This window comes from Crinia signifera, chromosome 11 (genome assembly GCF_055691185.1).
Source record: "Crinia signifera chromosome 11, ASM5569118v1, whole genome shotgun sequence".
NCBI lineage: Eukaryota > Metazoa > Chordata > Amphibia > Anura > Myobatrachidae > Crinia > Crinia signifera.
This window is the reverse complement of record NC_139227.1, coordinates 47720887-47733979: the sequence shown is the minus strand read 5'-3', so window position 1 is coordinate 47733979 and position 13093 is coordinate 47720887. Positions and strand designations below refer to the sequence as shown.

At 46.8% G+C, this 13093-nt stretch overlaps 1 protein-coding gene across 2 annotated transcripts in view; it reads right to left on the bottom strand.

Moving 5' to 3' along the window:
• Nucleotides 1–13093, bottom strand: part of PEPD (peptidase D) — a 177179-nt gene that overhangs the window by 123465 nt on the left and 40621 nt on the right. For both annotated transcript variants that reach the window (XM_083165224.1, XM_083165225.1), the window contains one exon: nt 9828–9872. In XM_083165224.1, coding sequence (XP_083021350.1) covers nt 9828–9872 — 45 coding nt within the window. The remainder of the gene's footprint in view (nt 1–9827; nt 9873–13093) is intronic.

Sequence of the window (13093 nt, the reverse complement as noted above, 5' to 3'; positions counted from 1 at the left end):
GCCCACAGATGGCAGTGTTTCGGAGACTCACAGACACAAGACATATATACATAGGATCTCTCTCTATTTCCATCTTGTTCTATCTGTTCCAGCAGCTGCAGCAACAGAGGGGACAGAAAATCTAGAATATGATGCAGGCTGTCAGGGAAAAGAACGGCGGTGCTAGACGGAAGGATTCAGCCGGCTTTCCAGTACATAAATGTGACGTTCCTCTGACATAGGTTACAGCCAGGAATAATCTGTCAGCTGCTATCAAGTCTCCTGAGCACATTTATCTCCCCTTGTGCATCTTCAGGGAAGTCACAGAACATCTGCTTTCATCGCCCAGGATGGGGGGGGGGGGGGGAGGAAAATTAATGTTTCATGCAATTAAACACACACACACGTGAGACAAAGACACACACACGCAGGAGACAGAGACACACACACGCAGGAGACAGAGACACACACACGCAGGAGACAGAGACACACACACGCAGGAGACAGAGACACACACACAGGAGACAGAGACACACACACACACACACAGGAGACAGAGACACACACACACACACAGGAGACAGAGACACACACACACAGCTGTATTCACCTTCCCAGCTTCTGTGAGATGATCCAAGTACCTACAACAGTCTTACTGGGCTTGAATGAATTATGGCATGTGCCCATTGACAAAGGGGAAAGGGTATTAAAATCAGGGTGACGTTCCACCAAGAATTTGTGTAAAAGGGACCAAAAGCAGGGTCGCACCCGGCTTGAAGCTGGGTCCAAAAACCCAGGTGCGACCCAGCGGTTTAGTATAAAAAGGGTATAAGTGATACAATGTAGCAGCTGCAGTTTTTTCCCAATACAAGTTCTGTTCTGCTCCATATACAGACTCAGTATCGACCATGAACGATAATGTTAACCATTTCTCCTTAAATTGCCTGGAACTGCTGAACAAACAATATAGATATCGTTCACCGGCCAAATCCAGGAGTATAGTTGTCCGGATTTTACTGTATGTACAGACAACAGAGGGGGACGGTAACCAACTGCTGGACCGCACATCGCTAACGATGTGGTGAGTACACACTAAACGATATGCATCAAAATATTGTTAATGATATGGATATCCTGTATATGGTTTAGAAAAATCACTTGATGTGTAACCAGCTCAAGCATTTTTGATAAAAAGATTTTAAAAAAATGCCCAGAGCCAACAGAGTTGCACAGGACCTTGCAGTTCAGTCAAACCAGGCACCACGCTTTATCTGTAAATTGCCCCTCCAGAAAAAAAAAAAAAAAAAGGTCCACCTCTGTATTATCCCCATAGTCACACGGTGCATACTGCAGTGAGCAGAGAGGCTTTGGAACACTCCTCTGAACTCTGTTCTGCTCCACATAAAATAATCACACAAACCTGGGAGCCTGTGTCTGTATGTTTGGCAGATGTAGGGTCGAAAACATTCTACTGTGGGACTACAAGCACCGGCATGTCCTGCCAGCCTGTATGGTCACAGCTGGACAATGCGATTTCATGAGGCCGCTTTATGAGACCCTGCTCATTATGGACCTTATTCTAGTTCACTCTTTCTGACAAAATCCTTCTTAGATGGACAAACCGATGTGCACTGCAGGGGGGGCAGATGTAAAATGTAATGAGAGAATTAGATTTGGGCGAGTTATTTTGTTTCTGTGCAGAGTAAATACTGTCTGCTTTATTTTTACACTGCAATTTAGATCTCACTTTGAAGTAAAACCCCACCCAAATCTAATTCTCTCTCTGCACAAGTGACATCTGACCCACCTGCAGTGCACATGGTTTTGTCCATCGAAGAAGGATTTTGTCAGAAAGCGTGAACTAGAATAAGGCCCTATGATGGAGCGACACCATCGAATGTACTAGAGCGCCGCTTGCAGCACTAACATAACATCCCCAACAGTCTGATCTCATTCATAAGAGCATAATCTGCCGTCATATTCAGACCAACTATATGGAGAGCCTACGGCGGCTGCCAGCCTCTCGCTGCAATTAGCCTATAAAACGGATGACATTGCAGCAACACTGCAGACACTGATCCCAATTATAACACAAGACTCTGGTTCGGGAGGAATGATGGAGCGGTAATGGTCATGGGTCAGCAGCCGACCTACTCTTCTACAGACGTTATCTCACCAGCCTAGTGACAGAATAACAGGATAATACGGGGTCACTGTCTGCTTTCCCCATGTACACAGACACAGCGTCCACGTCTGGGACACAGGGCATATTATAATGATGCCTCTTTATTGAAAAATAAAGGCAGAGAAATAAAATAGACCATGTGCTAATTGGCCAGCGCAATCTATTTGGCCAAAACCGAGAGACGCTGCTTCTTCAAAACTGCTCTGATTGCCTAATTACTTATTGTAAGTCAAATTAAATTTGCAATGATTTGTCAAGCTGGGTTATCATTGATTCATACTATACAGCTATTGAGGGGATTATGTGTGTTCATTCTACCACCCTGCAAACTACAGTATCACTATCTGCTGGGATGCTTCTTGCACAGTCTGGTCTATTATAGTGCTGAGGTACAGACCAGAATGTTCCGGAAGAACCACAGTAATTGAATGTAGTCTTAAGTTAAATACAAACATGGTGCTGATAAGGTCACCTGAAGGGGTCCAGCACACATCAGCTCTAATCTTAGCATAGGTACAAAGTGGGACGCAGAATGCACACCAGCTGTTGCTGAACAAGCATGGCCAAATAGCCATGAATTTCAGCAATTTGCACACTCCACCTGAAGCTCCGCCTACAGATGCACTCCAGCCCAATCGCATCCAGGTACAACAACAAGGGAAGGGATTCACAGTGAAGACCCAGCCTCATCTCACTCGAGTGCAAAAAGGGGCTCTGCGGGGAACTCCATGTCCCGCTTCTTCCTCCTACCAATGTGGAGGACCCTTAAATGTGACAGCTCCATCCCTTAAAACTAGACTACTCCATGGTTCTACCTGGACGTGTCCAAGTTTGTGAGGGAACACCAACTGGAGGGATTGAAACCAGACTTGTGGAAGCCAAAAACTGTCCACAAGCTCATCAGAGCCAAAGTCATGGAACCGATTTCAGGGCTCCCTTCAGCAACTGTCAAGTTTGTCTGGGAGTATGTGGCCTCCAAAAGGCTTACAAATAGACAGAAGGACAGAGGGGTTTGCCTCACTGGTCATTTGAAACTTGTGTAGGTATAGACATTGTCCCTGGTGCTTCGTGCACGAGGAAACATCTATGCACCTCTTCTGGGACTGCGCCTATGCAGAGTTGTTGTTGGATGCCCTAGAGACTGAATTTAAAGACAGGAGACTGTGCATAGTAATGGGATACATGACACCTGTAATACTGTGTGTGACCGATTCTCTGATCTGTACACTTATACCCCTTTTACACCGCCACAAAAACCCGGGTCATCGGCGGGTCAGCGGCAGTGTAAATGGGTCACGCTGTGTCCCTTTACACGGGACTTCTACCCAGGTCCTGACCTGGGTAAAACACAGCTAATACATGGGTAGAGGGCGGTGTAAAAGGGTATGCCAGGAACTGTCTTTCAGTACTGTATGGACTATTCCCTGGCACCCGCACGTATGGGGTGACCCAGGAAGCCTGACACCTTATAAACTGTGTTAAGGACACTTTGTGGTTTGCCAGAAATCGTCTCATACTGCGGAGGGAAAGAATGTCCGTTCAGGACTGCCTCAGGCTGGTTCACACTGCATTCGGCATAGCCCTGAGAAAGAAGAGAACTAAACCCCCCTTCTTCTGGTCCTTTACCCTTGTTTGGACTGTTTTATACTTCACAATGTCTGTTTTGTTGATGTCTTTCTATTTATTACCCTCCCCTTACATGTGTCTGTCTGATCAATAAAGCTTCGGGCATGTGATTCCCCCTCCTTCACCCACTACCCTCCACACCCATAGTCTTGTATACTGTTTTGTATTGTTACCATTAGAATGCATAGTGCATAGTATAGCCTATAGTGTAATGTTATGCTGTATGTTGTAATATGTACTCTACTGTTGGCATGTGCGCTGTGTTTCGGCTGTGCTGCGACACAGTATATATGTTTCAATGTTATCGTCTGTTTTTTGCTTTCCTTATGTACAATAAAAATTAGCTTTTTCAACTAAAAAAAAGGAGAGGGATTCACAGCTCAAGATTTGCAAGTGCGACTGACTCAGACGGAGGTGCAAGAAGTCCGAAAACTCTGAACTCATGCCTAACAAAATGCACTTTCTGCCTGCAGGCATGACTATGGCTCAATATTACATCCATGTTCAGAGAGACAGGTAATGTAGATTTAATCCAAAGCCAATAACGGTCATAAACCGCTTAAGGGCGACATTCCTGCAGAACAATCAGTAGCTGCCTCTCCGCAATAAGCAGCGGCTTATTAAAGAACAGCCCCAACCACAAGTGACAAAGTGCTCGTAGGTGGATTGCAGAGAGATAATATAAAGCATTTATTGTGTACTCCTAGTGAGCGAGCCGCTGGTCACATCTGGATTACTGTGCTGCTCTCCTCTCCCCACAGACATTCTCTGTAAATACGGAGAGATGCACCACCATGCTTACACTGGCATTATTGCAGAACCTCACCATTGGCCGCCTGCAAGTGATGGGTAAATATGCTGAAAAGTTATTAATTCATCGGACGCAACAACCTGTGGCTCAGTACTACCCTCATCTGCTAGATTGTTACTCCTATATATACATATCGGGCACGAGCTGGCAGAACTGAGAATTTTCCATACTACTGGGGTCCCCGTTGCTAAATCCCCCAACCATAATCTGCCTTGTCCCATTCGCCATCTACAGCGATCATATTTTTTTGGACCGATGGTTAATCATTTCTACAGCAGTAATTAAAGGTAACTCAGGCATCAATGTGCAGATCAGTTGGTATGCAGTTATAACTGCGATTTTTGGCCAGATCTGTCACTCTGACTGTGTATATAACGCTGGGCGGAGTCTACTCTGACTCCGCCCAGCGTGATATAGATCCGTATCCAGTAAAAATTACGGGGTACTGCTTTCCTAGCACGGCGCCTGTCTCATTGATTGTATGCCTTAAGTTTAAAGGTACTTAAGGCATACAATCATCGCGATGGACCCGATTTTTTAATCTCATGGATCTTATGCATCCATAAGATGCATGAGATCCATGAGATAAAAAATTGTGAGCCCCCAATAACCATTGTTAACGCCACCAGCACTATCAACGCCAACCCGAAGCGTGGCGAGTGCAGCGAGCCCGCGAGGGGCGGCGGTACGCGTCCTCCGACCTTTTCATATCCCCACTCGTCAATCTCGTCTATTGCATCATCTCATGCATCTTATGCCACACAAACACATAAGATGCATGAGATATCAGCCCCACACATACAATCTAGATCTTGGGCGCTGTGCTAGGAAAGCAGTACCAATTACGGGAGGTACAGTAGGTAGTGCCCTGGTCACTGCACCACCCCGCCCCCCAATGTGTGCGCGCTGTCCCACCACCAGTAGCCGGACTGAGCCTCTGGCTGTCCCGGCACTCTCCCACCTCATTTGCCCTGGCTCTCTCCACTTTCTCTGCTGCCCCGCTCGTTCTCTGCTGCTCCTTCCCCTGCAGCAGCCCCAGCTCTCGACTTTCCCCAACTACTACTGTGGTGGCCACTCTGTCCCTGCCCAGCCCCAAGCATCTCCGTTCTCCCTCCTCCGGCAGGCCACGGGAGCTCCATGGCTGTCCCCCCCTCTGCCCGGCCACGGGAACTCCGTGACCACCCCCCTCCTCCGGCCGGCCACAGGAGCTCCATCACCCCCCCCCCCCCTCTCAGCCTGGCCGCGGGAGCACCCTGATGGTCCCCGTCCCTTCGCCCGGCCACTATGGGGGCATTATGTGTGTGGCTCTGCAGGGAGGGGGGCATTATAAATGTGGCACTGCGGGGGGTCGGGGGGCATTATGGATGTGGCACTGGGGGGGGGGGGCATTAGGAATTTGGCACTATGGGGGAATTAGGAATTTGGCACTACAGAGGGCATTAGGAATTTGCCATTATGAATGTGGCACTGCATTATGGATGTGACACTGCATTGCATTATGGATGTGACACTGTGGGAGGCATTATGTATTTGCCACTATGGAGGGCATTATGGATGTGACACTGTGGGAGGCATTATGTATTTGCCACTATGGAGGGCATTATGGATGTGACACTGTGGGAGGCATTATGTATTTGCCACTATGGAGGGCATTATGGATGTGACACTGCATTGCATTATGGATGTGACACTGTGGGAGGCATTATGTATTTGCCACTATGGAGGGCATTAGGGATGTGGCACTGTGGGGGAATTATGGATGTGGCACTCAAGGGGCATTATGCATGGGCCCCTACAGGGGGCAGTATGGATTTGGCACTATTAAGGGTGTGACACTATGCGGGGCATTATGCGTGTGGCACTACGGGGGGTATACTCTGTAGATGGCACTACTGGGGCATTATGTGTAAGTGCTGCTGCTTTTGGGGCCATTATACATGTACAGAGCCGATGGAACCAGGTAAGCGCAGTGGAGCGGTCACAGGTTCTCCCCACTGCCAGCTAGTCCCCTGCTGGATCCCTGGCCATCCAGAGTCTGCCATCTAAATTAAACAAATAAGCCAGGTGCCGGGATAAGCGAGCAGTGGCCCCTAGTCTCTGTCCACAGAGAGAGACCCTGCGCCCCTCATACAATGCCTGCCAACATAAATGCTAAAGGTCTTCCTGCTCCTATAGCATCTCTCAGGCACCCAGCGCTACCCAGAAGTATGCCTACACCCCTACACAACCAGAATGTTATCTAATAAGAATGTAACACCCTGGCATGGAGCATGTACTGTAAACCCCGGCATTTAGCATGTAACTGCTAGCATCGACCAGGTATTTAAGCGCACTTACGTGGCATAATATGTAATGGGCATTATAGTGTGGAATCATGTGTAATAAGCAATACGTTGTGTGGTATAATATTTTCTGGCCATTTACGGTGTGTGGTGTCATGGGTATTTTGGTGTGTGGCATTATGTAAAATAGAGTACAAACCACATTTCACGCAATGAAGGCGTTCACAGGTTAAGGGGGCAGAGCCCCTTACGATGATGTGAAGAGCGCCGTAGAGCGAGATGAATCACCTAGTAATTATGTCCATCACTGGCTCTGCCACCCCTCTGTTGCGATGGGAACTAGGGGCATTTGGGCAGCGCCACTGTCGCAAGCCCCCTTGCGCATGAATTGTTTTGCGGGTGCTTGGAATAGCCCCCTGCCACCTGTAGAGCAAATCAGAGTGTGCTTAGGTTGCCACGGCACACCACTTACTCCCGAAGCCATCGCTAGAAAATGGCCATGTACCGGCACTTGGAGGGAGGAGCTTCTAGAACTTGGGAACATGATAAGCGTTGTAATGCATTTTTACTTAATGTAATCCAAGGGTAATGTGGGACATTGTGCTTTATCTTTTTGTGGCTCAGATCAGAAAAGGCTACTAAAGTGCTTAGCTTGCAGTCCCCTAGGTAACAATGTGTTAATATAGATTTTAACATTTTTTACCCTCCTAAAAGCCTTCAGAGATGTAAATTATTGTTCTGCCATGGATGATGAAATAGAGAAGGCTCAGCCTGCTTTCTGCTTCCTTTATAAAAATAACAAGAAGCCATAGTGACAAATTGTGCAACATAAACACGCTGCATTTACACCTTCATGTTCGCTATGTGGCAGCAATATCCAGATTCACAAGAGGTGAGTCAATGGTCAGGGCACGTAAACTCTTCCCATTATCGGGGCAGGTGATCTCAGTTTATATCCAATCCCTTGCCTTGTTTACAAGAAAATCTAGAGAACACAATTTGGTTCTCCCTAACAACGACAGAGATACTGTATGTTAATATGATAGGGGGCTTGTAAAACAGACTTATAACATCTGGCGAGATTAATGAACCGCTTATGAGGCCTGAACATTTCTGATTTTAAAAAGAATCTGTGTTTTTTTCTCTTCACTCTTCTATAAATAAGCAAATACAATGGATGCTTTTATTACAGTGTCCTGCCTGCTGCATATGACTCAGTATTTCTTCCAAACCAAACACAAATCTATGCGCAGTATTCAATGACATTTCTTGTGCTGTGCAGCGAATCCGGTTTAGGGTTCGCTGCACATTCGCAGGGTTCCGGAGGGCTCGAGCATTCGCTGCCAGTCCTCTCTTTCACCCTATTCAATGCCGCAGGGGACGGAGTCAGGCAGGGAGATGGAATCCTCCCTGCGCCGGAATGTGGGGGGGGGGGGGGGGTTTGGGCTCCCGGGGACACAGGCAGCACAAGCTGCCCCCCCGGGAGAGCTGGCAGGGGCGCGGTGGAGGGAGCCGCTGCACTGATACTGCTCGTGCATATGTAATGAGCGGGACCAGTGTGCAGTGAATATCTAATGAGCGGCTCCCTGCTGGCGTAATGTGTAAAAAAATTTAAAAAAAAAAAGTATATATATGCTGCAAGCACATAAATAAAAATAGCATGCCCCTTTACAGAATAATATTACTGATTTTTTTTACACCAAAAAAACCCTTTATTTTAAACGATCACATTCCAGTTCCCCTTAAAAAGGTCGCCATTGCTAAACGGTGACACACAATTCGCCATCTGAGCATTGAATACACTCATGGTGAATCACATTGAAAAACAATAGCAAATTGCAGCGAGCATGAAACGGAGAACTGGCCGGCATTCACTGTTCACTTTCAGTGAACATTGAATAGGATAAATCAGATTTTTAGTGAAAAAGATTTACCGCAGAGAGAGAACAGCCCGATTCACCAAAACACTGCCCTATGTGGTGCACGTGATGTATCTTATATGTAGCACCTTATACCCCTTTCACACTGACAAATATTTGCCGGATTATTGCACATCAATGTGAAACAACCCGAGAAATTTGTCAGTGTGAATGGGTCCTGAAAGATTTTCCCGGGTCAAACGATCTGGGATTTTAACCCGGGTCTTGACCAGGGGAAGCTCGTCCAGGGGCAGTGTGAACGGGCAACCCGGGTCATTGTGACCCGCGTCCCGTTCATTGCACTGTAAAGTCGGCACTGGAAAATCCTCACTGCGCCGCCCCGGCCCCGCCTCCTGATTACGTCACCCACCTGGCTTTATGCCAGGTCGGGCAGCTAGTGTGAAAGGGATTTTGCAACCGACTTGCAAGCGCTTTCCAGAGTGAAAGGGGCATTACAAGATGGTAGGTGTTGTGTTATACAGAGATGTGGGATAATGGAGGAAATTTTATTGTAAGAGTAAAAAAATGAAATAAATGAATAAAAAGTCTGTACGTTTCCCTTTGGCAAGATGAGCTTTTGTGAGTCCTGCACATATATAGTCTCGTAGACCTCACACGGGAACAATAGTGGTCATATGTTCACACAACGCAAGATAAAACATATACACAGATTTCATATTTCAGTGGTTCGACGAAGGATCTCAATGGCTTATGTGTAAAGGTAATACTCCGTATGCAGTTCAGTACCGGTGGGTGACACAACTGCGGGCTAAGAAGCATTGGATGCATCATTTGCACCAATTATAGGTGAAACATGGTAAAGGGATACATTTTGGCATGTTTTAGCCTGCTTTATTGAATTTGTGCTGTCCCTCAAATTTTAGGGGGATGGGGGAGTGTTTGATATCTCAAGATAAATGAAAGAGCAAAAATCATTGTTTTTAGGCATTTACGGTGATCATATAAATGATTGTAAGGACCTAGGATGGCATCACTTGGCACAAATTAGCACCACGCAGACCTACCATTCCACGATCTCCGGGTGAAGCAGGGCATTGTCCACAGTGAATCTAAAGAAGGAATAAAATAAAAGTTATTATGCATTTTATGGAATGAGGAATATATTATCACTTTATCTTATGTTGGTTACTTCCCATCTAATGCCTGAAATGTCAAAATGCCACTCAAACAATAACAACCCCAATTCAAAATAAAAAAGGAATTTGAGTATAAAATGAACGAATCGATATTCGCTATCCTATCGCACATCCGTATGCAATTAAACTATGGAATGATTTTCCCAGTCTGTGCAAATCTGAATAAGTCTGACCCTACTGGTCATCTGCGACAGATACAGGCTGATCTAGGCCAACGCGGACGTCACAGACCCTCCCTAAAAATGTCTGGGCACGCATGTGTTTTTCAGACACTAACAGAAAACGGACGGTTACTACCCCCAAACGCAGCAGCTCAGCAGAGGCCAATGGAGATCCCTGACCTTCTATGGCTTCAAGAGTGATCAGCGACAGCTGGGGTATAAGTGCCGTCCTGAACCACTGTGTTTGAGCGGCTTCTGCTGTGGGAGAATGTCCTTGGAAGATGAGGTGCGCTGCTGGCCACACATCAGACCAACTTTCCTCCAACCACCCAACTAGTTGCTTGGCTGGAATAAAAATATGGTACTGGATGGGAGCAAATGTAATATTTACTTCAGAAATTTGCTACCAAAATCTGGAAAAGGACAAAAATGGTCGCTCAGACACGGTACTGTAGTTGAACCAGTTTGATTTAAACAATTTGACTGAATGTTTTTGTCCATTTTCCTGGGTTTGTGAGCACATTTTTGATTGTCCTTTGCTCCTATACAGTATTTTTATTCCATCCAAGCAACTAGTTGGATGGTTGGAGGAAAGTTGGTCTGATGTGTGGTCCATCACTGACAACTTTGCTGCCGTTTCGGCCATAGTTGTGGCGGACATCAGGGTGACAGTAGCCCAGTTAGATGGCTCGGGATCCATCTGAGTGACAGTCTTGGCTTGAGTAAGCTTTGTACATGTTGGACGCCACATCAGCTTTCTAGAGAGCTTGACTCTATGCCGCAACACGCTGGCCACGTTTGTTGGTGTTTGCTCAAACTCTGACTGGGAGATCTTAAGTGGATCTACAGATTCAACCCTGAGATTTAACAGTCTGTCCAAGGGACGCCAACTGGAGGTGCACCACCACAGAAGGTCCGATGTTAGCACAGCAGGGTCTAGCTGATGGTGGCAGTTGTCTGGGGCCAAGACTGGTCATGTACCTACATTACCACTCATGCCGCAGTGCACCATCACTGAGGACAGGTACACCAACCAATGCCTGCCACAAGTGCTGAAAACTATTACTGTGTGCCGTCCAAGAATTTGGGCTCGTGGTTCTCTTCTCCATCACAAAAAAAAAAAAAAAAACGCACCTGTCCACACATCCAGGGAATCTGTGAATTTTCTGGCCCCTGAGCGCACCCATAATGCAGATATGCAACCAGAAGTACTGTGTTGTCTGAACTCCTTTCCGAACATTGGGCTGTAGTCTCAAGGCATGAAGAACAACAAACAACGAGTACACCGGCAACTGGTGATGGTTATGCTGAAACATTGACCGAGAAACTAACACCACTCAAGTGTCAATGTAATTGGCTGCTACCCAGGTAGAATGGCGCACTGCCCTGGCCCACGGTTATTAGGTAGTGATCTCATCTCACAAAAATGGCGATCAAAATGGCAGCGCTTCACGACCACCATTGAGGTGTGCCGGGGAACTGGGTTGCGTAATATCAACTTGAACACGGGCCTCAGGCCCAATGTAATCATTATGGTGTTTGCAAGCGGCGTGCGCAGGAGCCTAACGGGCAACATTACAATGAAGCTGCGGGTATTTGTGGATTATCACGGCTCCCATCGCATGCCATATATAGTGGCATGCGATGGAATGCGATTTTTGCAGTTTTTAACGGTTTTTTAACAAAATCGCATTGCATGCGATTTAACAGAAAAGCATCCAAATGTATTGAAATTAGTATGAAACATGTTCAATGGCCCCCAAATGGCATTTTTGAGGCTGTACCACCCCCACTATCAACGCAAACCCGAAGCGCGGCGAGCCCGCGAGGGGCGGCGGTACGCGTCCTACGACCTTTTCATACCCCCACTATCCACGTTGGCGTGGAGTTGAGAATAGAAAGTGTGGCGAGCGCAGCGAGCCCCGCGAGGGGATGCGGACACCTGTGAAGCCCGTGAGGGGACGCGTATACCTGTAAAGGTATCCGCGTCCGCTCGCCACACTTTCTATTCTCAACTCCACACCGACGTGGATAGTGGGGGTATGAAAAGGTCGTAGGATGCGTCACGCTTCGGGTTCGCGTTGATAGTGGGGGTGGTACAGCCTCAAAAATGCCATTTGGGGGCCATTGAACACGTTTCATACTAATTTCAATACATTTGGCTGCTTTTCTGTTAAAAATCGCATGCGATGCGATTTTTTCATGTACGATGCCCATCGTGGGAGCCGTGATACTCCACAAGTACCAAGCTGCGTTCCTGGTTCGACTCTTTACACTCAGAAACATTTATTTTTCCTCTGAGGTCTCTGCTACACACAGCCAGGTAAAGCAATCACACAATGGTGAAACTAATACTGAGGCAGGCACTGTGCCATCCAATTTCTGAAACTGTATTTACTCAAAAATCGGCCAGGCTTGAGGGAGCACGAGATGGCATTAATTACAGTATAACAGCATATCTGAGGGGAGCCAGGCCAATCTGCGGAAGGAATTACAGAGGCCCAGTGAAAGGACCATTTTTATTTCTGTAGAAAAGATAATAACAGAAGGACAGAGCGCTGACAATCAAGGCAACAGGTGAGGAATTGGCAGCGCTCCCCATTCAGATGGATTAGACAGACAGGGAGGGGGGACAACACTTTTGCAATTGCGTGCATGTCTCTACTTAGAACTTCAATAAAATGTGAATTTTGATGGATACTTTTATCCGGTCATTGTCCCCTGTATGATAAACCAGCAATCCCTGTGTATAAGCAATTGGATCAGCAATTCGTTCAGGGGGCTGGCCATGCTGAACACGCATACACATGTGGTCACTGCTGGCCCTCTTCCAGTAAACGATAGGTAGCGCTACAGGCTACAATGGCTACTAGCATATAAAGATGGCATTGGCTACGAGGGACAAAGCCACAGAAGAAATATCAGTGTGCCATCCACGGCTCCCATGTACGAGGAGTATAATGCAATATATAT